Source organism: Micromys minutus (genome assembly GCF_963924665.1).
Source record: "Micromys minutus genome assembly, chromosome: 4".
Classification (NCBI taxonomy): Eukaryota; Metazoa; Chordata; class Mammalia; order Rodentia; family Muridae; genus Micromys; species Micromys minutus.
This window is the reverse complement of record NC_137973.1, coordinates 85,539,460-85,565,858: the sequence shown is the minus strand read 5'-3', so window position 1 is coordinate 85,565,858 and position 26,399 is coordinate 85,539,460. Positions and strand designations below refer to the sequence as shown.

The window sequence follows — 26,399 nt, the reverse complement described above, 5'->3', positions numbered from 1 at the left end:
GGAGCCATTGCTGGAGGAAGGGGCTATTATAATGCCAACACACAGAGCTTAGAACAAGCTGCATTGGGGGCTCACAGCACTGAGAACAAGTTGGTAAAATTAATGAAATCTAGCTTTCAAACAAGAAAACTGAACAACTGTAGACCAAAGCTGGCCAGAGGACCCTGCACTGCACACACCATACATACCCATGGCAGGCCTGTACTTGCAAGAAGTTAGGCCTAACTACCAATGGAAACGTGCAAAGCCAGGTACTGCGTCCACCTGGATGTCATCAGGAGGGCAGCCCTTCCCCCAACTACCAATGGAAACATGTGCAAAGCCAGGTACTGCGTCCACCTGGATTTCATCAGGAGGGCAGCCCTTCCCCCAACTACCAATGGAAACATGTGCAAAGCCAGGTACTGTGTCCACCTGGATTTCATCAGGATGGCAGCCCTTCCCCCAACTACCAATGGAAACATGTGCAAAGCCAGGTACTGCGTCCACCTGGATGTCATCAGGAGGGCAGCCCTTCCCCCAACTACCAATGGAAACATGTGCAAAGCCAGGTACTGCGTCCACCTGGATTTCATCAGGAGGGCAGCCCTTCCCCCAACTACCAATGGAAACATGTGCAAAGCCAGGTACTGCGTCCACCTGGATTTCATCAGGAGGGCAGCCCTTCCCCCAACTACCAATGGAAACATGTGCAAAGCCAGGTACTGCGTCCACCTGGATTTCATCAGGAGGGCAGCCCTTCCCCCAACTACCAATGGAAACATGTGCAAAGCCAGGTACTGAGTCCACCTGGATTTCATCAGGAGGGCAGCCCTTCCCCCAGGACCTTTCCATTAGCTTGCTAAGGAAGAGGGATGAGAATTCCTTAACTCACCCAAGCATTTGTTTATGAAGAGTCATTTGAATATTTGGCCATAGTAAATGTGAAACCCACACCTCATACATCAAAGCGAAGTGTGACTTTCAAGATTGGAATTTATAGCTCTGGTACGCAGTAAGACCACCTAGAAGATCTATGTAGAAAATAACCAATACATTTTCTATGTTGTTTTCATTCATTTTCCACCCTACACAGGATTCATTTATTTCAGTGCAAATGTGCATGGGAACAACGGCGTGAAGTAAAGTAAATGGAAGGTGCGTGGGAAGCTCGCTGGGGACACAGCACATGAGAACTAATGAATGGTGGTCTCACGAGCTGGAGTTGGCTGCTTCAGGATCGACCTCGGGCTCCACTCCCTCTTTGGAACAGCCATCAAAGATGACTAGGAATGTGTGAGAAAGCAATGTTGAAATGACAAGCCCAAGAGGATTTTTCCTGATCACCGATGTTCTTACGGTAAACTGATATTTACGACGCTCTGTGTCATCTTTCTTGTCTGTGGTTCTTAGTAAGAATAAATTAACTGCAATGGTCATGCTGTGAGTGTGTGTGTGTGCATGTGTGTGTGTGTGTGTGTGTGTGTGTGTGTACCCCCAGCCCCTACAGAAGCACATGCCTGTCTCAACCCAATGCTGGTTGATAGGAATCTCTCCTCTTCACATGAACAAACTACACTATAACCATGGTTTCCCAGATGCCAATGATGCTGGCTGGCTAGATTGAGTCTCTGTCAGTGGAACTCAGAACCATCATTACTCTCCTGACTCACACACTGAGGAACTGGCCTACGTGGAGGGCATGTGTGGATGGACAGGCTGATGGAAGCCGACGGCACAGCTGAAATATCTGTTCTTATCCACTGTACAGCTCCCCAAAAACAGACCCAGCGATTCCCGGTCAGTTCACGGTTGAAGGCAAGCTCTGTTTTGCTCTCTGACATGCTTGCATGACATTCCATTCAGCACTTGACTTATTTTTAGCCAGACTATCAACATATTTTCAACTGGTCTGTCACAGCGCTAGAACTTGGAATCTTTTACCGTGAAGGGCAGCACGGGAGAAAAGCAAGGACTTCTTTAAAATGGGGAATTACAAATCCAGACCAACACAGACTTGTTCTGGTAACTATCCTAACTTTTCCCATGTTCTGCTAACATTTCTTACTTTATTACCACAACTCGACTGTAAAAGAGGAAAAGTGATAAGTCACTGAGATGTGTGCTGATTAGAATGCAGAGAATATTAAGTGTTGAGTTTATTTGAACTTACTCCTTTTCCCTGAAAGAGTTCTGAAGGAAAACAGAATTTCTTGTAAAAAAAATATTAGTTTAGTCCTTTGGTATAATTTGATAGAAAGTTTGAAGAACTATTGAATATAGAAATTTTAGAATTATATCTTAAGTATCTAATATTTAAAAGCTAAAAGACAGAGCCTATAAGTGAGATTGCTGCAATTAAAATGCAATAAGATCAAATGAAATAAGTCAAATACATTCTTTTATGTAAATATATTGTACAATATCAAATGGGTTCTTAATTACTGCAATCCCAAAGTGATTACATTATAAACATCTGCATTAAACCCACAATCAGTCATTTAGATTAAGTATTGTAGAACTGAGAATAAAAATACAGGGTTTTGATTACTTGTATGCTATGATCTCTGTCTGCATTTTGCAAAATGCAATTATGCATCAATCCTATTTGTTTTCCTTTTCCAGATGAATGGAAGAAGAAAGTTAGTGAGTCTTATGCTATTATTATAGAAAGGCTGGAAGATGACCTGCAGATCAATGAAAGTGAATTTGAAGAATTAAGGCACATCTTTGGGTAAAGTCAGAACTTTTACTTTTTTAAAATACATGTCTCCATTACTTTGTTTTTCGGTATGTTGTGTGTGTAAACAGAAAGCCTTAGCTATAAACAGTCTTAGGTATAACCAGACTAAACTTTAGAATGCCAAGTTGTTCACAAGCATTCATATGACTTCAAGATGGAAAGATAATAAGTAAACTATAACCTACATTCTGTCCTCATCAAAGCTGAGAAACAAGAGCTTGGGGAATAGGCCACTGAATGCAAGATGCCCCTGTTCCAAGTAACCTGCTCTGGAATTAGTCGCTAAATTCCGTAGTCTGTGAAACTAACAAACTGTATTGCTGATTTGCCAGGTTTGCTGGTACTAGACCTGAGTCTCCTTAAAGGGTCAAAGTAAATTTTACTAACACCACCCCCAGGCTGTGAGCATTGCAGGCCTTCTCCCAGCGGGACTGAATATAATAATCCTTTTGCTCAGGGACTGAGTATAATCCCCTTGCTCTGAAGACATTGAAGGCTGTCTTGCAGAGGGACAAATTATCATTTTACCCTCATCCTTGTAATATGTGTGATACCAGCTTCTGCTCCATAATACAACGAAAAAAAAAAAAAAAAAAAAAAAAAAAAAAAAAGAAACATCCTGATCTTAAATACCATTACAACCCTGTAAGGCACAGAATGTTTAGACAAGAGGAGCAGGAACCCAATTTTTACCAACAACCTCCTAGAGAATCTGATACTGAGAAACTAGACGTGCTTCAGTGTAGTGAGCTCTCCAACTGTCTTAGGGTCACCAGTGCTGTAATGAAATTTCACAATGGAGGCAACTTGGGGAAGGAAGGGCTTATTTCACTCAGTCATGGTTATATATTAAATTTCATCAAAAGCAGTGAGGGTAGGAACCTGGAGGTAGGAACTGGTGCCGAGATCATGGAGAGGTGCTGTTTACTGGCTTAGTTCTTGTGGCTTGCTCAGCCTGCTTTCTTATACAACTCAGGGCCACCTTCCCAATAGTAGCACTGCCCAAATGAACTGGGCCCTCAGCATTCTCTAAAACAAAATGTCATACATGAGTAGTTCTCAACTCAAAAGGATTGCAATTCCTTTGGGCATAGAACTAATCTTTCAGGGTCATCTAGGACTATTGGGATTTACAAGATATTTACATTATTATTCATAACAGTAGCAAAACTGCCATTATGAAATACCATGGAATGGTTTTATGATTGGTGTCCCCACAACATGAGGAGCTGCATTAAAGGGACATAGCCTTAGGAATGTTGAAGCCCATTGCCTTACAGGCTTCTCTACGGCTCACTCTTACTGAGGCATTTCCTCAATTGAGGCTCCCTCCTCTCTTAGTGACTCTAGCTTGCATCACATTCACATAAAACTAGCCAGCACACCAACCAAGAAGTTAGACATGGGCCAGTTGTCCATTTCTGTCTCAGCTCTCTTTCACATAATGAACTCCTCACAAAGAAGTTCTTGTTTTTACATAGCAGAAAAGGGGTTTAGTCATATACAAATGCCATGCTCTTCAAAAGAAATCTCAGAAATCCTAAGTTCACGAATGTACATGGCTGGGAAAAAAAGTCACCAATTTCCTGTAGTTTATCTGAACTTCAACAACAGAACTAACAGGGCTTCTCAGGGCTTCACAGGCTGGGAAGAGAGGCTACTGAAGCATCACTGGTCACACGGTACTATCTCATGCTCAGCTGCTAGGAAGCATCTGAAATCCTCTCACTATATGACAGGAAATTTGGAATAGCACATTCATATCCATCTTTTATTCATTAGAGAAGGAAGAAGGTCATATAACTTGGTCAAAACTCATTCACCCTTGGTGGATTCCAGTAAGTATACTGACTAAAATGGGACTGAATTGGAAGAATCTTTCAACTTTATGAACTCTAAAAATAATTATGTAATTTAGTTAAGAAACTATTTTGATTATCACAAAGCTAGCCAGCAGAAACAATAGCATCTTTTTAAGGATTGTACTTAACAAATGGACTTAAAGATGCTCCTCAGACTGTACCAGTTGCCAGCTATTTTTTACAGCTCCTGCTGTAGGATGCTTCAAATAAACAAAAACAACAACAACCCTTTTCCACTAAGTGACCTTTTGACTAATTAGTTCTGGACATGAGACACTGAGGTCAGTGTATGACCTCCATATATTGCATAAATTAGTCTTCACCCTAGTTTTTTGGTAGACGTTATTACAAGACATCCTGTGTGGACCTGGTGCCAGAAATACCTGGTGCTCTGCAACTGAGTCTGGCCGGCATACGCAAGGGGAGCACAAACGCAGGCTTGGGCCCGTGAGACCAGTGCTCTGCTATTAGGCTTGGCGGGACACATGTTCCTGCCACAGCCACAGTGCCAGGCCAATCTAAATCGAGCTGGCACAGGATGCAAGAAGCTTTGGGAGAGAAATTTTCTTCCCAATCAGTGGTGTTATCAGCTCTTTAGAACAAACTCAGGTGGAGGAATGATTTTTACACGTGTCTCTCTAACTTTGGCCCCAAGCTCCCATATAAACACAGTTTTGAATCTGAGTCTGACAACCAGCACTTCCTATTGGTCTGGCCTGAGGGCTTGGAAAGAGCTTGTCTACATATTTTGGGGCGGTTCTGCTTCTGCCTAGAGCTTCGACCTACCTGCGGGGGAAGAACTTTAGGTATGACCAGTGCCCAAAGGGACTGTATGGTACCTATGGCAAGGGTCCCTGATTCACGGGAGTTCTGGAAGCTACCTACCATCTTATTTATCATTACCAGGGCTTCAATTGTCTCAATGAAGAATCAGGGTTCCTAATTATGGCCTGAGTCCCTATCCAACACAACAGGTGGTCTGGGTCCCACAACCATGACCTGTCAGATTTCACATAGAGAAAATGTTGGAAATATTACTGCTAAGATTTGCCTAACTCACAGACAAAAAGAGATGTCATGCCTCTGGTACTAATTTCAAGTGTGGTTCAGGGAAAATCTCACTTACATGAGTAAACTTGGCAGTATATAGATACTTTATGTTTGTTAACATGGAGGGAGAAAAGAAGACAAGATGATGTCTAATGATAAAAATAAGGTTTAGGGGCAGCCAGTGTGATGACTCAGCAAGTAGAGGTGAATGATCCCAAGCCTGAAGACTAGAGTTCAAGCCAAAGACCCATGTAATGGGAGAACACCAACTCTATTGTTATTCTATGACTTTCAGATGCACAATGTGGTGTGTGCACATCTACATAAGCACACCCACCCTATACACTACACTATACTACATACACACACGCACAGGCACACACACACACAGTATATAAATGTAATTTCTAAAAGTAAAATTTAGGTATTGATTTTTCACTAATTTTGAAAAGTATTTGAGATAAAATGCATACTTAATTAAAGGAATCTAGCAAAAAAAAAAAATAGCTAAAAACTATGGTAAACCTAGGAGAAATAAAGCGACTTAACTATTTGTCCAAGTTGAACAAGGAAGCAATTCACCATTAGGGTTTTGAGCTATCTGTTCAAGTCTAATGTAGATTTTCATGCATGTCCTAAGTACGTTTCCTCATCTCACTTGTCCTCATTTGAAATGAAGTGAATGCAATTACCTCACAATATAGTCAGAAAGCGACACAAATTAAACACTGGGTAGATGAGTGCATCTTAGGTGTTGAACCATTGTGACTGATGTGTTAAATAAGAAATCAGGAAAGACAGAAGACTTCATTAAAGAATAGAAAGAAAAATATTGTAAATTTAGTAAAATTTAGAATGTATGGTAGCTAAAATAATGTGTTTTAGTAAGGAGAGAATATTTTCGAATTTTAAAGTATATAATGTTAAAACAATTTCTGACAATAGCAGACTTTGAAATACAGTCTTGGAGTTTTATAACAATTAGAAGACTCTTCAAAGTGGGTGTCAGATTTCTCGAGAGTAACAGCAGTGACTTTTGGACGGGTGTCCAGCGGCCTTGTGTTGATGAAGGACAGGCATGAGGCCGCAGAGAGGATTGGAAAGACATGTTGCATTGGGTAGCGCTGAGCATCTGTTAATGTTCTAGGTTCAAAGGGTCCATCTCTCATCAGAGGATCCCAGTCTGTAAGGATACCTTCCAAGAATCTCCGGGTGGTGCTCAGATAACGCTGCAGTGAGAACTCTGTTGCTAGGGTGGAGCATACGTGATGAGGTGACAGGAAGGCAGTATCTGGCTGCTGCAGCCCATGGAGGCAGGACAGCCACAGACAGTGGAGACTGAGCATGCTGTCTGTCTGTCATTTCAGACAGTTCCATCTGGAAAGTCAATTGTTTACAGGGCCGAGTTCTGAGAACTTTCTTCTCTTTGGATTAAAATGATGAATAACAGGGGAGAGAAAGGAGGCTGTGCTGAGAATCTAAATAGTCTTAAGTGGTGGCTTATCCAACAAAGTGTTCAGGGTTGTTGGATACAGAAACTCACCTTTGAGAACCTCAGGGATGGATACATAGTGCCTGCATGCCTCAACCTTAACCAGGGTTTGTGTAATAGAGTAATATTGTGACACACAGCTGTGCCACGTGCCTGGAAATGTGCCTTTCTCCAAGGATGCAGATTGCAGGAAGGGGAGGCCCTGCCCACAGATGTGCAGTTGGCATAGCCATGGGCAGAGCTCTGCGTTCAGGCTGTGCTCACCTGTCTCCAGGAAGATTAGTTTATGGATCTAGGTGCTATTTGGTGCTGGTCGTATTCATTTAGAGAATGTAAACCACACAAGGGCCACCACTGCAACTGCTCATGCACATAATATGCCTTGTTTTAACGATCCTGTAGAAAAGACATGAGGCACTAAGGATAATTCAGTTTGTGTCTGGGGCAGTTTGCAGCCACGTTGCAGTGAGACCATGATGTGGGAGATGAAGGGAAGAGAAATGGGATGTTCTCTCCTCTAATGCAAAGTCGAGTTCGCTGATGGCTTTGGACATGTGTTGAAGTCATGAATTGGAGGCAGAAACATGCGATGAAAACCAAAGCCAGTATGAAGGAAGGCAGAGCAATAAAATGTCCTTTTTCTGCTGCCTCTAATCTCCACAGTTATCAGTTGAATACTGACTTCTTCACTATACCATCCATCTCTTTGTGGACCAGACTCCCTCTGGCCTGTGTGATCACTATATGTGTATCTCTATCTTGTGTGGGTTTTCTATATTTGTATTTATGAATAACACTAGTATGTTAGCTCTAAGATGATAAAGGAACTTGCCCACCACATGCCAGCCATGCCACTAAGGTACCTTTATCCTCCTAGATTCCATCTTCTGGCAACTTTTATTAAGGCTGGAAAAATAAATGAACTCGAAGAGGGTACATACTACAACATTTGGAACTGCAATTCTATGCAAAATTGCTGGCTTAACTTAAAATGGAATGCAATCATTTTAAAATAAGTTACATCCTAAATTCCAGCCACAATTCTCATTTCCCATCAACATCCAGTCAAATATTTTTGTTTTGATAAGCACAATTAAAATATTTAAGATCTTGAAGCAACCATCACTCAAGAAAACCTATTTTCTCTGCTGTCACCTCTTCTAAAGGAGCCACATGCATCACATTCTCTGACAACTGGGCATTGGTTGCATGTTCTAATGCCTGGGGCTCAATTTATTCTCCAACTCCTTCTTGCATTTTTTATCACCTGCTATGCCCCTCACCAACAATACATTCTAATGAGTTCATAGTGCTTGCTGGGTTCTGGATGACATTCCTAATTAAGATTAAGTTGCACTCATGAATATTTTTCTAATAGTAAATTATTTCCTTAATTATTAAAAAGGGTAGTTCTGTACCTAAAGGTTACTTTCTGCCTTGAAGCATAATGAACTCTTTCCTTAGCCTTTAGCTTTTAGCTGTGAATGTGCGCTGCTGCGTGATCCAATTAAACTTCTTACCCATGACCTCGTTCTCTCGGAGGACGGCTGACACAAGCACACGTGGGAAATTATGAAAGTGAAATGTTTGAGAAGTTGGCCGATATGGTATACTGATGTACACAATATTGAGCAAAGCAGATAAAAACTCATTCATTTTCTTAAAAGTAGAGAAACTACGAGAAGAGAGGAGAGATTTCCCTCTGTGGTGGTTTGAATGAAAATGGCCCCTAGAGGCTCATAGGGAGTGGCACTATTAAGAGGTGTGGCCTTGGTGGAGGAAATGTGTCACTGGGGGTGGGCTTTGAGATTTCAAATGCTTAAGCCAGGCCCAGGGTCTCTCTTTCTTCCTGATGCCTGAAAATCCAGATGGAGGACTCTGAGTTACCTCTCCAGCACCATGTCTGCCTGCATGCTGTCGTGCTCCTCACCATGATGATAATGGACTAACCATCTGAACTGTAAGCCCGCCCCAATTAAATGCTTCAAAAGAAATGCCATGTCTGTAGCGTCTCTTCAGAGCAATAAAAACCAGAAGAGAGGAGTTGGTTGCAGGACTTCAGGGTTGCTGTAATGGGCCAGACCATTGTTTTTGCCAGAAGAATATGGAATTCTTTGAAACTTTGGACTAGAAAAACAATTGGATACTGTTAGTAGGCTTTAATGGGTCATAGTAGTAGGAGCCTGGGAGGCTGTGGTGCTGAAGACAGCCTGGAAGACTGAGGGTGACTTTAACAGTGGGGGCCTGGCTCAAGAGGTTTCAGAAGGGAAGAATATTAATATGTGACCTAGAGATCATTTGGTGAGAAATGTGGCTGCACTCTGCCCTGTACCCCCAAAAATAATTTTCCTGAGGTTATATTGAAAAAATATTAATTAACATCTTTGGCAGAGAAAAATGTTCAGACAGTCTAGTACGGGCTCTGTGGCTTGGTATTAGTGGCCAAGCATATGCAAATCTATAATGAAAAGGCATAGGATGAGCAACTAACAATATGGAACATACAGATCGAGGGCAAATGGGGTCCAGGAAGGATAAACGGATTAAAGAAAAGCATGATGCTAAGTGGAATAAAGGGAGTGTATACTTTAATACAAAGGAATTGATTAAAGTAAAGCTTGGGACTGTGCATGGCACTACACACCTTTAATCCCAGCCCTCAGAAGGCAGATGCTGGCAGATCTCCAAGTTCCAGGCTAGCCTGACCTATGGAATGTGCTTAAGGACGGCAGAGTTTAGGCAATGAAGGAAATCATTAGAAACAGCTGGTGGAAATGTAATTGAACAAGGAGGCCATGTTCCAGCCTCAGCAAGCACCAGAGCTTTGCAGCACAAGCCACGTGGCTCTGTTTTGCCAGTCAAGAATACAAAGGAAGAGTTATGGAATCTCCTTCCCTGACTGAGGAAAGCCGCTGAGGCTGGGTGCGTGTCAGAGGTGTCCGGAATGGAGACCTAAAGAGGCCAGGTCTGAAGCTGGGAAGATAAGCCGAGGATTGCTTTAGAGACCCAAAACACTGGAGATGCCAGAGTCATGGGGTAGCTGCTGAGGAGAGCTGCTTATGGAGTGGAAGCAACCCAAGAAAGAAGTGTTGCTGTGGTCAACAAACCTGAAAGGAGTTAGTTTTGACATCCCACATGGAGATGCAGAGTTTGGCCTCTGTGGAGCTGGTATCAGTCTTGCTTTAGTTTGGTATTTCCTTATTGAGCTTCCTTTCCTAACTTTTAGGCTCGGGAGTGTATATTCTGTGCCACTATATATGAAGTATGTGAGCCATTTCTTGTTTGTTTTTTTTTCTTTTATTATTTTTTATTTTATAAGGGTTTAGACTTAAGAGATTGCCATGAGTCTCAGGAGAAACTCTAGGAGAAACTCCAGGAGAAAAGTTGGATCTTCTAAACAGTGGGAGGTTGTGGTAGACTGTGAATGGGAACCTAATTGGACCTAGTGCAGCTTTGTATTATGGTATAGATATTATTAGAAGGTATGTGGTGGTTTGAGTGAAAATGGACGCCAAGCCCCATTAAGCTCATAGGAAGGTTTCAGATGCTCAAACTACACTGGGCATCACTCACTCTTCCTGCTGCCCAAGAATCCAGATGAAGAGCTCCGAGGGACTGCTCAGCACCATGTCTGCCTGCAGAGATGCCATGTTTCCTGCCGTGACTATAGTGGACTAACCCTCTGAACTGTAAGCCAGCCCCAATTAAACATTTCCTTTGTAAGAGTTATCAGGGTCACAGTGTTTCTTCCTAGCAATAAGAGCCCAACTAAGATACCATCTTTCCATTGTGTTTCGCACGGCTAGTTATCCCTTCTTATTCAGTGCTTTGCAGGGTCCCATGGAGCAGTGGAACAGAAATTGCCAACCAGATCTTTTCCAGCAAGTATGCCATAAATATCCACACGCACGTTTGCTGAATAGCTTCTACATCGGAGCCCCCATACTTACAATAAGAATCATTTTCACTCTCTCTTACCTCTTTTTCCCACCTCTATTTATGGAAACCGAATTTCCCTCTTGAGTGGTTCTTTACTCTGTTTCTTGTGTTATCTGTTTCAGAAGTGTTCATTAACTGTAACTATTTTAGAGAAGTTTGAAATGAATTTAGGCTCTAAACCAAGCCATTACTGCGATAGAGAGCCAGTGGTGGAAAGTAGCTAAACATTAGATATTTCTGATAATCAGCTTGGAGTAAGGTTTTGTGAGGTTTCAGTGAGTTAGACATTGTAGACTTTTACTAGCAGCCTTTAACAATGTGTTTTTAAAAGCACTGATTTAGGTTAGTTTTAACTTCACTGCTTTTGAGAAGGATAGGAATGAGGATGTCATAGGCAGTGTCTTCTGGAAGGAGAGAGAGGAGGAATGAGTAGGAGCCATAAGGTCACAAGCTACACAGATAAAGAGGACAGAGAGCCCTGGATGGGGGGTGTGGAGAGGGAAGGGAGAGAGAGGAGGATCTCCTCAATCAAGCACAGTGTTTGAAATGCAAACCTGCGTCAACATAAATTTGGTTTCCAGTATCTCTGCTTTTGGCAGTGTTTGTGTTTGTTTTGTTTCTGTTTTGTTGATTATTGGCATAAACTCTACACAAACATTTCAGACAATACTTTGTGTCTGTTTGGAAGAAGATGTGGCTCCCCAAGGCTCCTTATAACCTTAAGAGTTGTCTTTTACTCTTCTTCAGAAGGGTCATCTGACAGTGTTTGGGGCTCCTTATGTAACAGCTAAATTTCACAATTGGCCATGGTTCTGAAAGCCGACTTGGGAGGCAGTTGGCAGGGCTCAGAGGGGCCTTTCAGGAGGCGAATAGAAAGTGCCTTTCCTCACACCGACTTCATTATCTCCCTTGTGATTCCCTGCACACACTGTGCTTTCTCACTGAACAAAACATTACTTTGAACGTTTTGTACCCAATCACTTTCAAAATTTCAATAGCATCATTATCAGCTTGTGCATGTCGATTTCATGCCCAAATAAAATGGAGACAGAAAAGTTTGGTTGATAAGTCATTGGCATTTGAAAATTACAATTTACCTGAAGTAGCTTTGCAACATTTCATATTTCATACTGAAATTTTAAGCTGATTGTAAGGTGCTCTTGCCACTAACATTGGCACCCTGTTAAAATCTCTCCTGACTTAAAAACATACAGAAACAAAGTGTCTTAAGGACTCCTGTCTTAAAAACATAGAGAAACAAAGTGTCTTAAGGGCTTCTGACTTAAAAACATACAGAAACAAAGTGTCTTAAAGGGTGTTTCTTTGCAGTGAAAATACTGACCAAAAATGATTTGGAGAAGAAAGAGTTTATTTGTCATAATTATCCTTGGTGGCAGATCAAAGACCAAGGAACTCAAAGCAGGAACCTGGGGGCAAGAACTGTAGCAGAGCCCATGCACCTGAGTGGCACCACCCACATTGAGTTAGGCCCTCCTACATCCATCATTAATCAAGGAAATGCCCAACATGCTTGCCCACGGGCAACTTGAGAGAATCATTTCTCAGCTGAGATTCCTTTGCCCAAAATAATGAGAGACCCTAAGGCCTTTTACAATCTCACACCCTCCTTACAGCTTCCCTCTCCCACTGAGGGTCTTACAGCTCTCCTCTCCCACTAAGGGCTTTTGTGGTCCCACACCCTCCAAGAAGGAGTGCTTCAAGCTTATCTGGGCAGCCCCTGAAATGTAGGGGAAGAGCCCTGATATATGATGATCCAGGCAGGTACCATAACAGCCCTTCCTGGGGAGAAGTATCTTATCTGTGCAGCCCTGGAATGTAGGGCATAGGTCCTTAGATGCAACTCACATTGGCAGCAGCCAATTGATTTAAAAGTCAACTAAACCCACCAATGCTTGCATGCCTAGTCACCATTGCTGTAGCCTACCCATTACGAAGTGTATAAAAACTGTACTTACAGAGGGCTCAGGGTTGCCTCTCCTCTGGATATAGGCCACCCCAGTGCACTGGACTAATAAACCTCTTGCTTTTGAATCGATCCTCGATCTCTCCTCTCATTCATGAGAGCGTCAAATAGATAAGACTCAATTTGGGTCTTACAATAACTCTTGTATCAATCTAATAAAAGTGTCTAACAAGGACACAAAGTGAGTGAAATAGAAGGGTTTAAAAGTAGTAAAAGAAAAAAAATACACAAAGGTTTTCAGAAACCATATAGACATATCACATTCTGCCTGGGGCTGGTTTCTAAACAGTATAAAGCAGCAGGGTTTTACCTGAGACATGGATATTAGGTCAGACACCAAAGGAAGCTTTAAGTGGCCACTAAAGTAGCTGGATATAACCCAAGATAACAAAGTTCCAGCTCTTCCCAATCACTGAGCCATATCAGACTCTGGGCCTTGCAGTCTCTTAGGAAGGTGTGGCTTTTTCCCCTCTGAGGACTTCAGGTTACAATCTGCTCAAGACTTTAAATTGCACATGTTTTTGCTGTGCAAGAAAACAAGGGAGACTAGATTCTCTGTCCTCAAAACTATGCAGGAAACATGTCCAGTCTGTGGTGGAAAGAATTCTTGATGTCCTGTGCTGAGTAAACAGGCTTTCTTAAGTATCATTTACCCTGAAATGACATCATAGGACATGAAATGTGCTGTTGGGTGGCTGAGGGGACGGGGACCTCTGTTAATGGACATAACTACATAAGTGAGAAGAACTCCAGGGATAGCAAGGGATGAGATTCCTTTGACCTGACCACATGAACCCAACTCAAGCAGGGATACCAAAAGAAGAACCAGTTTTAGAGTCTGCGGTAAAAGTTAACTTTTTTTTTAACACCGTTATTTTACAATACAAAGATAAATGTATAGATTTCAATCATTTTTTGCGTAAAATTATACAATACATTTTTGTCAGTACTTTTTTTCATATTTTAAAATAATTTTCACATAAATCTATATGAATAGTCAGTACTTGATCTTTTTAAAGGTTTGACAGTATGCATCGAAAACCCAATAGTTACAATGAGCACAAAGTACATGCAAAACAAAATGTAACATGGAAATAGTCAAAGTTTTCTTGTTGTGTAAAGATTTTTTTGTTTTGTTTTGTTTTGTTTTCTTTATTTCTTGGACTTCATACAGTCTGTGAGTTGTTTCTGGGGCAGTGCGAGCCTCTGGGGTTAGCATCCCACCATCAGTGACTGCATATTATGTCTGTTCTTTTGTGACTGGGTTATCTCACTCAGAATGATATTTTCTAGATGCAGCCATTTTCTTAAGAATTTGGTCAAGCCATTGTTTCTGGTGGCTGAGTAGTATTCCATTGTGTAAATGTACCACAATTTTTGTACCCATTCATCTTCTGAAGGGCATCTGGGTTCTTATCATAGCAGCTCTATTTATAATAACTTTTATTTCATATTGTCAACACTATACATACAGTAACGGGCCTGGCAGGAAGGTATTGACAGTGCTTGCCACCAAGTCCAACTCTGGTTCTATCCATGAGGCCCACAAGTTAGAAGTGGGTACTTGTGGCTTCATGTTGTCCTCTGGCTTGTGTGAGCAAAGGTTCATGAGAAGTACTACATCACTCACTGAAACATCTGCTGACTAGATGCCTCAGTGAGATCGAGAAGTTGGAATGTTGTAAGTCCAGAGAAAAATGACCTTCGGCTCTCTAGCACTCAAAAAAAAAAAAAAAAAATCATTTCACACTCTCTTGTCTATGTGACCAAACACCTCTGTGACCATTAAGTAAATCTGGGACATAAGAATAGGCCTGTAGTGTCCAACCAACCAGCCAAGAAAGGGGTAGGACTGTTGTCAGAGATCATCTAAGCCACCCACCTAATGCTGTGATCCACACAACCTCAACTAATAATGTTATAACTTACACGCCCCATGCTGTGAGCTACCCACCTCTGTGCTCTAACTCTCTCACCTAATATTTTCTCACCTAATATCACTGCCAAGGTATTTGAAAAGTGTCTTGAGGTATACTCTTTCTTCTCTTACTATCAAAACTTTATTGAATTGTTACCACACTGTAGCAAGGGGTTAGGGGTAACCTAAATCTTGTTTCCAGCCCATGTACATTTACATTTGGCTCCAGTGAACTCAGCTGGCCAGTATCTTCCACCAATCCGAGGCTCAGAATGCCATCGGATGTATCTGAAGCTTGTGGCAGGTTTCCAGACCTCTCTGTCCCCCGCTATCCCCACAAGGTATTTGGTAAATGAAATGACTTCTAGGTCTCAGTGCTTAACAGCCCACACAGCTCTTACTGAGAACCAAAGTTTATTTTTTAGTATATCAGTCAGCCTAAGGCCCCCCTGTAACTACAGCTCCAGGGCATCTGAGCCCCATTTCTGTGCTCACACCCACACACAGGAACACAGAACACAAAGTTTAAAAAGTAAAACTAAATATGTCATTAAATGATTTGACCTGTGACTCGTTTCCTTCTGAGAGTGTAAACATCTACTTTGGAATATAAAATGTAGAGTGAGTGATCTTAACCTTCACCCCCAGCCTGTGGTGACTCAACTTGGCTCTACTGAACTATCTCTCAGTCCCTCTGAGTGAGGACAAATTTATATGGTCTGAGTGCTTTGCCAGTGTGGGCAGCTAAGCCTGTTTTGTTCAGAAGAAGAATATCCCCATGTCTATGAAAACAGACCACGGGGCTTAGTGTTGCTAATTAAAGCCTTTCTTGGGGCCTCTCAGGGTCTCTGGAATTAGAGGCCTGCTCTTTTTAGCAGTACCCTGGAGAATAGACCTGCTTCTATTTCAAAATTCCAATCGCCTTTGAAGTTCTTAACTGGAAGCCTTGATGTAAATAGACGAAGTTTATTGAGCCTTTCAAGTGTAAGTACTGTAAAGGTGATAGGAATCCCCTGAACCCCACACCAGAGACCAGGCATCCCCCCAGAGCTGCTGAGATTACACCAGGCTGGAGGCCCCTTGAAGCTGACCTAGAAGCCAAGGACATGATCTCCTTTCTACTGAATAATGTCCTGGGAGTGCCATGGACCTGAAGAGGTCGGAAAATCTTTAGCTTTAACTTCTTGTTGAAAGGCTGCCTGTGGCTCCCAGGGCCCTCTTGAGGGCAAAGGCTTTGATAGGACAAAAGCAAGAAATTCTTTAATGCTATCCTTCCTCTGCTCACCAGGGCCAAATCGTTCTTGATCTGAGACAGCTGACCCAGCCAGAGTTCAAGGCAACTTGGCCTCAGGCAAGAATTGTCATACATTTGGGGTACATCCCTTTCCCCATCCTCTTATCAAATAAGCACAATGCCCCCTTTCTCTCTGTATCTCTCTCCTTTTTTCTTCCTCCTTTTCCTCCTTCTGTGAATATACTAATTTATCTATAAATACAATGCAAATGTTTGAATGTAAAAGAAACGGTTTGACTTTTAGATGTCTATACTTTCTTCATACAGGGTTTGGTCAAACTAGATTACATATTTCTTTAGTTATATTGAAATAGTATATTTGGAATCTTTACCTTAACTTGAACTATTAATATTGTTTTCACCGAATTTTGCTTCTTCATATGGAAGATTCAAAAATGCTTCTTTCAGGAGCAAAAGCGTATAGCAAAATCCAATTCTGAATGTATAGAGCAACAGTCACTTCTCAGACAAAGGCAACATGCTCTGAGGTGAGCTTCTGATCATCTGCCCCCTGCTTTTTCAGCTCTGATGAAGCCTTCGGTGAAGTCAGTTTAAATTACCGCTCAGAGCGTGGCCTGTCCCTGCTGCACCTCTGCTGTGTCTGTGGTGGTAAGTGCCTGGAACCTGTTCAAGCCAGAGCTATACCTAGGAGGGAGGGCTATGAGGTGTTGAGTGGCCAGCAGGAAGATCCTGTCAGACCAAATTTCTCTTTGGTGTTGCTGCTAGGAACCTTCCGACATTCACAGGAGTGGCAACCCCTGTAGATCTTTGCTCTGTATGTCCAAATTCTATTCATTTTCTTTCCTAAACCAAGTAACTCAGTTAGCTTGGATATCAACAAGTGCTTTTTAATATAGTAAGTTGGGAATTGTGTTTAGTAGAGGAGTCTTGAAAGCACTCCCTGATGGGATCAGACAGCTGAATACTTCTAAGACACAAGTGTACGCAGGAGAAAAATGTTAAACATAGGATTTGATAAAGGAGATTGCTGGAAGTAAACAAGAGTCTCAGTCTGCATGTACTTCATTTGATTTTAAAAGGATCGCAACTTATGATGGCTTTCAGCATACAGTAGCATCTCAATGAATTTAATAAATTATAATGTGGAAAGTTGGAATTTATTTGCTGATCACGCTGCACAAAGCTTTGTGGATGTAGCAGTGGTGTTGCATTGTCAATGGACAAAAGCTGCCTTATCTTCTCTGACTCCTCAGAACAGACTCAGCTTCATACCCCCTCCTTCCCAACAGGAGCTGGCTGCCCCAGCCTCCTCCACAGCCACCTCACTGGAGTGGTTTTTACTGCTGATGACACTCTGTAGGATTCCATGTGACCACATTGTCACCTCAGCTTTCTACTAGTGATTTATGGTGAACAATTCACTTGTAACCACATGGTTTCTTTGTTTCATCTTGATTGGCATTTTTGAGACAAGGCCTACTCTGTGGTCCAGGCTAGCCTCTAATTTGTGGCAATCCTTCTGTCTCAACTTCCTAGGTGCTGAGAGTGCACATAACAGCCACTGTACCAGTTAAGAATTTCCAGTTTAGAATCTTATGGTGTTGGAAGACTTAGAACCCATGAGCCAAGTCTATTTTTGCACACAGCATTCACGCAGAGTTGCATACGTGTGAGAAAAGCTTGTGAATAATGTAATGGTGCCCATGAATACAAATGCTTAGGCGTGGGCTCACAAGTCTGAATGACATTTGTCTTTAAGTCGGAGGAAGATGGTGAAGCGCTTCAGAGAGCCCCTGCAACAAACAAACCAATTTTCCTGTTTCTGTTCAGGCAACAAGTCACATATCCGTGCCCTGATGTTAAAAGGGCTCCGTCCATCCAGACTGACGAGAAACGGGTTTCCAGCTCTGCACTTGGCCGTTTACAAGGTCTGACCTTTTCATTACTGTATGTATTTTGTTAGGGTCAAGGACAACATGTGTTCTGATTTTCACTCCACCCTAACCCCACAGAACTGGTAATCAAAGACATGGGCATTTTGGAATATTTGGAGTTGGAAGTGACCCTCAAGACTGTCAGTCATGCACATTCATATAACATGTGAGTAATATGATACTCCAGCCACAGTAACTTTCCCTCAATCGACTACTCTGACTAATTTCAGATGTTGAATGTGCATTAACTCCTTAGCCACTAAAGCAATGGAGTTTTATTGCGTTCTTGTACCCAGGTCTGGAAAGAAGCAGCTGCTGGCTTCTCAAAGACCTTTGTAATCACAGACATCTTAGAGTTTACACCAAAGGGAGAGGGTTGTGGGTCCTCACTGTTTTATTTTCCTTTCTAATGCTGTGATTATACTGACAAAATCAACACAGGGGAGAAAGGCTGTGGGTTTACAGTTCCCTTTGCAGGGAGGTTATAGTGGCAGGAACGTAAACAGCCGTTTAGATTGCATTCCTAGTCAAGAACAGAAAGCAAGCTTGTGCTCAACATACTGTTACCACTCAGATTTACTTCAGTAGGGATCCACGTGCTGAGGGAATGGTGACACCCACAGTGGGCAGTTATCAAGGTCAGGACAGTTTCTACCACAGACCAACATGGTCTAGCAAGTTTTCATTGGGACCTTACACATGTGATTTTACATTGTGCTGTCTCCACAAGCAAAACTTACTATCACTCATGGTGCAGATTTTATTTCCTTCAGTTTATCCTGCAGATGCCTTAAAGCTGTTCTGTGCACCTCCAGTCAATCCTGGTCATTGCCAATTGCTTGCTGGAGAACCAGCAGCTACGTCCTAAGTTCTCTTTAATATCTGCTACTCGCTCTGCTAAACTCAAACACAGGCAGCTTCAGTATCATGTCTGACAAACATTTTCCCTGAAAGGCAGAGAAAGGATAATAATGCGGCTTTTTTTCTATTCGAGGAATAGAAAGGTGCTGATTGACAGCCGAGGTGCTTTGTGAGACATTGGACTCTGTCTCGGTCTGGAGTTCTTTTCTGTAATGACACCTGTGTTGAGAGTCACTGTGACACTGCCCCACAGGAGGTTTCTGAATGCTATGGTGTCATGGTATCTGTGCAGTGCATTTCGCCCATCTCTGTTCATAGAAACTGAATTTACATTTTTAGAATCTCTTTGTTCTGTTTCTTGTGTTATGGAAAGGGTACCTACTGTAACTTCTTCAAAATGGTTGAAAGGTAGGCTCTTAGGAAACAAAGTAGACAAAACTTGCTTCACAGCACCCAGAGAAACCCTGGGTCCTTTACATTGTAAAAGCAGGCAAAGTCTCCAGTAACATTTAAACAGGAAACTCATGTAAAATCCATGTGCTTAGCTGGAGCCCATACCAGCTGACTAGTACCTGCCAGAAGTGACCTGGGTCTGGTTAAAGTATAAATTTAGCCATCACAGTAAAATGTATATTATTTTTTAATCCCATGCAGGTATTTTCAGGCAACAGTTTGGAGAGCAATGCTTTACCCGGTTCCCACACATCTCCATTTCTCCTTCTAATTTTCCGCTAAAATATTTTCGAGTTCTTTTTCTCACCGCACCGTTATTAGGTACTTTAAATCATCGCAAACTGAGCCTCCTTAAGCCCTCTTGAGCTCCCAGATTTTATTGCACTCAATCTTGGATTCCAATTTAAACTTTATATTATCTTTTATTGCAGCACTCATCATTTCTGGGTTATTTGTGTGTTTTACACGTTGCTCTGTGAACTCTCAACATCAGAACTGAGGATTTCCCTTGGCACCTTGAAAGGGTCCTGGGTGAAAAGCGTCCAGTACTTATGTATCTGGACATTACCTTGATGTGGCTCGGCCTCAAGAGTGCCAGGATCCGAGAAGCTGAGCTAGTGTTTATCTGTCAGCTTTAAGACTTTCTAGCAAGGGCTACATGTTCAGAAAAAGAAACTGATCATCCCTCTTCTCTCCAGTTTTCTCAACTCCAAAGCAGAACATGGGATGTCCGTGTAGCTCGCTACAGCCAACCATGTGAAAGGTGCTGAGCCTTATTTCTAGTGTCACTTCCTCCCTTAAAAGAAAAGCTAGAGCAAACAAGAACAAACCATATTTAGTACTAGCAAAATAACTATTATAAGGAAAATGCTAATAAAATTAACCATTATTGTACAGTTTAATTTTAAAAAATTAGACATTTGTTTATTATCTATTTTACACAGAAAACAAAATGAAATGGTTCTGTCATTTCGTTTGTAACAGTTAAAAGGTTGAGAATTACATCATAAGCTTTAGCTTATACATAGATTTCTGCTCTTGTTTTATTAAGAGTAAAATTCTCTATGCAAACATTTGTTCACATATACATTGAACGAAACAACCCATTGATATCATATAATATGCTCTTTGGAAATACACCCAAATGCAAATATTTGACAAAGTAACCTCAGATATGGCTTGATTGCAAATTTTGATTTTCAAAACACGACAGGAGAAAGAGTCTTTTCACACTGGTAGCAAAACTTTGATCCATTTGAAACTTCTCTCTCCTCCTACTGGCAATGACCATGGAGACACCCTGTCTCACAGAGATAAACAAAGCCAAGCTAGCTTCCACCTCTTTCTGCCTAGGTTAACAGCAGGTACTGTGCACTTTGTTCACAGGAATCTTTTAAAACCCTTTGCCATTTTGTCAGCTTGGATTCCTCAAAAGTTGGTCGGTTTTTTTTTTTTGTTTTGTTTTTTTGTTTTGTTTTGTTTTGTTTTTTTTTGTTTGTTTGTTTAAATTCATTAAATTGGTTCACTTAGCTGAACGGGGACCCTCTCCAAAAGGAAACTGCAGCTTGTTTCCTGAATCCTTCCCAAGAGTTCTGATTATCCAGCCTTCATACTTCAATACTATATGCTCCTAAAGTAATATGCAGATGTTGGAAGGTATGATGGTTTGCATATGCTGGGCCAGGGAGTGGCACTATTAGAAGGTATGGCCTTGGTGGAGAAAGTGTGTCACTGAGGTAGCCTTGAAGACACTTCTCCTAGCTGCCCAAGGATGTCCAGTCTATTCCTGGCTTCCTTCAGATGAAGATGTAGAACTCCAAGCTCCTCCTGTACCATGCCTGCCTAGATGCTGCCATGCTCTCACCTTGATGACAATGGACTGCACCTCTGAACCTGTAAGCCAGCCCCAATTAAATGTTGTCATTTACAAGGCTTGCCTTGCTCTTGTATACAGACCAAGGCTCAAACCATTTGCCACCTGGAACAGTGGAGATAAAGGGCAGCAGCCTGGTGAGACTGCACTGCTAGTGGCCATGGAGCAGAGAGGTCTGGGCCAAGAGCACAGAAAGTTCTCCCGATTGGTTCAAGGGAGCAGGAACCCTGGATGAGAGACTTGTTATCTGCCCGTAAAGCCATTGCATTCAGACCAAATGCTCAGGCCATTTGCCACCAGGAACAGCAGATATCCAGGGACACAGGCCTGGCGAGACTGCAGTGCACAGTGAGTAGCCAGGCAGCAGTAGCCTAGCACATGGTAGGAGCCTCACTCAGGTCGGTCCAGGGGAGCAGGAACTCTGACATAGAGACTATGGCCCACCTGGAAGGCCCTTACGTGCAGACCAAACACTCAAGCCATTTACCTCCTAAAACAGCAGAGATCCAGGAACACAGGCCAAGTACATGGGAGAGATGGGAACTAATCACTGACAACAGACCACGTATAATCACAGACAACAAGATGGTAAGAGGAAAGCAAAAGGACTTACACAATGGAAACCAAGACAACCTGGCAACATCAAAACCCAGCTCTCCCATCACAGCAAGCAGTGGAATGCCAAACACTCCAGAAAAATAAGACTCAGACCTGAAATCATACCATGATGATGGAGATCTTTGAGAAGAGTGTGAATAACTCACTTAAACAAGAATGGGAGAAAAACCATAAAGAAATAGAAGCTTTTAAAGAGGAAACACGAAAAACACTCAAAGAAATCAAAGAACTAGAGGAAAACAGAACCAAAGAGATGAAGGAATTAAAGGAGGAATTTAAAATGGAAATGGAAACAATAAAGAAAACACTAAAAGAGAAAACCCTAGAGGTAGAAAACCTCAAAAAGAAATCAGGAGTCACAGATGCAAGCATCTCCAACAGACTACAAGAGATGGAAGAGAGAATCTCAGGGGCCAAAGACAACATTGAAAACATAGGAAAAACAGTCAGAGAAGAGAAGATGCAAAAGCCAAAATGCTTCTAGCCCAAAATGTCTAGGAGATCCAGGACACAATGAGAAGACCAAACCTAAGGATAATAGGAATAGAAGAAGGCAAAGAATATCAACTAAGAGGCACAGTAAATATCTTCAACAAAATTGTAGAAGAAAACTTCCCTACCCTTAAGAATGAGATAACCATGAGCATAAAAGAAGCCTACAGAACTCCAAATAGAGTGGACCAGGAAAGAAATTCTTCCTGACACATAATAACTAAAATGCCAACTGCCCAAAAAAGAAAGAATACTGAAAGCCATAAGAGAAAAAGGTCATGTAACATATAAAGGCAGACCAATCAGAATCACACCCGACTTCTCAACAGAGACTATGAAAACTAGAAGACTAGACATCATACAGACCCTAAGAGAGCACAAGTGTCAGCTATACACAGCAAAACTCTCAATTACCATAGATGGAGAGACCACATATTCCAGGACAAAACTAAATTTACACAATATCTGACCACAAATTCAGCACTACAATGAATTATAGGTGGAAAACCCAATACAAGGAGGGAAACTACATCCTAGTAAAAATAAGAAAATGCCTAAGAAAGAAAACCAAAAGAAGAAAGACACACAGGCACAATTCTACCTCTAAAAGCAAAAATAGCAGTAAACAGGAACCACAATTTCTAAATATCTGTTAAAATAAATGGACTCAATTCCCCAATAAAAAGACATAGACTATCAGACTGGATACATAAAAAGAATCCAGCATTTTGCTGCATACAGAAAACTCATCTCAGAGACAGAGACAAACACTATCTCAGAGTAAAAGGTTGGGAAAAAACCTTCCAAGCCAATGGCCCCAAGAAACAAGCTGGAATACCATTATAATTTAAATAAAGTAGATTTTCAACCAAAAGTTATCAAAAAATATAAGGAAGGACACTTTTTACTCATTACAGGGGAAATTTGTCAGGAGGAACTCTCAAACTTTAACATGTATGCTCCAAATACAACAGCACACATATTCATAAAAGAAACTCTACTAAAGTTAAAAAATATGTTTGTACCCCACACAACAATAGTGGGAGACCTCAACACCCCACTTTCATCAATGGACAGATCATGGAAACAGAAACTGAACAAGGACACAGTGAAACTAGCAGAGGTTATGAACCAATTGGAATTAACAGACATCTACAGAACATTTCATCCTAAAACAAAAGAATACTTCTCAGCACCTCATAGCACCTTCTCCAAACCTGATGATATGATCGATCACAAAACAAGCCTCAGTAGATATAAGAAGATTGAAATACTCCCATGCATCTTATCAGATCACCATGGTCTAAGGCTGGTCTTTAATAACAACAAAGACAACAAAAAGCCCATATACATGTGGAAACTAAACAATGTTCTATTAAACGATAGCATGGTCAAAGAAGAAATAATGAAAAAAATTAAAGATTTTCTAGAATTTAATGAAAATGAAAACACAATATACCCAAACCTATGGGATACAATGAAAGCAGTACTGAGAGGAAAACTCATAGCTCTGAGTGCTTCCAAAAAGAAACTGGAGAGAGCATATGCTAGCAACTTGACAGCACAGTTGAAAGCTCTATAACAAAAGGAAGCAGATACACCCAAGAGGAGTAGACAGCAAGAAATAATCAAACTTAGGGCAGAAATAGACCAAATAGAAACAAAAAGAATCATTCAAAGAATCAACAAAACCAAGAGCTGGTTGAGAAAATTAATAAGATTGATAAACCCTTAGCCAGACTAACTAGAGGGCAAAGGGAGAGTATCCAAATTAACAAAATCAGAAAAGAAAGTGGAGACATAACAACTGAAATGGAGGAAATTCATGAAATCATCAGATCCTACTACAAAAGCCTATACTCAAAAAGCTGAAAAATCTAGAGAAAATGGATAAATTCCTAGACAGACAAAATATATTAAAATTAAACCAGGACCAGGTAAACCATTTAAACTATCCCATAACACTTAAAGAAATATAAGCAGTCATCAAAAGCCTCCCAACCAAAAAAAGCCCAGGTCCAGATGGGTTCAGTGCAGAATTCTATCAGACATTTATTGACAATCTACTACCAATGCTCTCCAAAAAATTCCACAAAATAGAGTCAGATGGAACACTACCAAACTAATTTTTCGAAGCCACAATAACCCTGGTTCCAAAACTACACAAAGACCCTACATGGAAAGAGAACTTCAGAGCAATCTCATTTATGAACATTGATGCAAAAATACTCAACAAAATCCTTGCAAACTGAATCCAAGAATACATGAAAATGATCATGCACCATGATCAAGTAGGCTTCATCCCTGGGATATAGGGATGGTTTAATATACAGAAATCCATCAACATAATCCACCATAAAAACACATTCAACGATAAGAATCACATGGTCATCTCACTAGATAGTGAAAAAGCATTTGACAAAATTCAACACCCCTTTATGTTAAAAGTCTTGGGAAGAACAGGAATCCAAGGCCCATACCTAAACATAATAAAAACATAATAAAATATGGACAAACAATAATCAACATCAAACTTAACGGTAAGAAACTTGAAGCAATCCCACTAAAATCAGGGACTAGACAGGGCTGCCCACTCTTTCCCTACCTATTCAACATAGTACTGGAAGTCCTGGCCCGAAAAATTAGACAGCAAAAAGAAATCAAAGGGATACAAATTGAAAAGGAAAAAGTAAAAATATCACTGTTTGTAGATGATATGAGTGTGTATGTAAGTGACCCCAAAAATTCCACCAGAGAATTTCTACAGCTGATAAGTTCAGCAAAGTGGCTGGATATAATTAACTCAAACAAATCAGTAGCCTTCCTCTATTCAAAGGACAAACATGTGCAGAAAGAAATTAAGGAAAAGATACCCTTCACAATAGTCACAAACAATATGAAATACCTTGGTGTGACTCTAACTAAGCAAGTGAAAGAATTGTATGACAAAAATTTCAAATCTCTGAAGAAGGAAATAGAAGAATATCTCAGAAAATGGAATGATCTCCCATGCTCATGGATTGGAAGGATCAACATTGTAAAAATGGCCATCTTACCAAAAGCAATCTTCAGATTCAGTGCAATCCCCATCAAAATCCAACCCAATTTTTCATAGAGTTGGAAAGAGCAGTGTGCAATTTCATCTGGAATAACACAAAACCTAGAATATCGAAATCCATTCTCAACAACAAGAAAATATCCGTGGGAATCACCATCCCTGACCTCAAGCTATATTACAAGGCAATTGTGTTTAAAACTTAATGATACTTGTAGATAGGCATGTGGATCAATGGAATAGAATAGAAAATCCAGAAATGAGCCCTCACATATATGGTCACTTGATTTTTGACAAAGAAGCTGTAAACATTCAATGGAAAAAGGACAGCCTCTTCAACAAATGGTGTTGGTTCAACTGGCACTCAGCATGCAGAAGAATGAAAATAGATCCTTTCTTATATCCTTGTATAAATCTCAAGTGCAAGTGGATCAAAAATCTCCACATTAAACCAGGTAAACTGAGAAAGTAGGGGAAACCTTAGAACACATAGGCACAGAAGAAAATTTCCTGAACAGAATACCAATGGCTCATGCTCTAAGGTCAAAGATAAACAAATGGGAATTAATGAGATTTCAATGTTTCTGTAAGGCTAAGGACACTGTCAAGGAAAAAAAAAATGTTAGCCAACAGATTGGGAAAAGATCGTTACGAACCCCACATCTGATAGTGGCCTAATATCCAAAGTATACAAAGAACTCAAGAAGTTTGACACCAGAGAATCAAACAATCCTATTAACATATTAACAAAGCTAAGCAAAAAGTTTTCAACTGAGGAATATCAAATGGCTGAGAAGCATCTAAGGAACTGCTTGTCATCCTTAGTCATCAGCGAAATGCAAATCAAAATAACTCTGAGATTCCACCTCACACCAGTCAGAATGGCTAAGA

At 41.1% G+C, this 26,399-nt stretch overlaps 1 protein-coding gene across 1 annotated transcript in view; it reads left to right on the top strand.

Annotated features, from left to right (window-relative positions):
* Positions 1 to 1,964: 1,964 nt before the first annotated feature.
* Positions 1,965 to 26,399, top strand: part of LOC308420419 (serine/threonine-protein kinase TNNI3K) — a gene marked incomplete at both ends in the record, with an annotated part of 262,391 nt that continues 237,956 nt past the window's right edge. Inside the window, 4 exons of the mRNA XM_080916430.1 lie at positions 1,965 to 2,004; positions 2,605 to 2,713; positions 16,785 to 16,870; positions 18,053 to 18,150. Coding sequence (XP_080772556.1) covers positions 1,965 to 2,004; positions 2,605 to 2,713; positions 16,785 to 16,870; positions 18,053 to 18,150 — 333 coding nt within the window. The remainder of the gene's footprint in view (positions 2,005 to 2,604; positions 2,714 to 16,784; positions 16,871 to 18,052; positions 18,151 to 26,399) is intronic.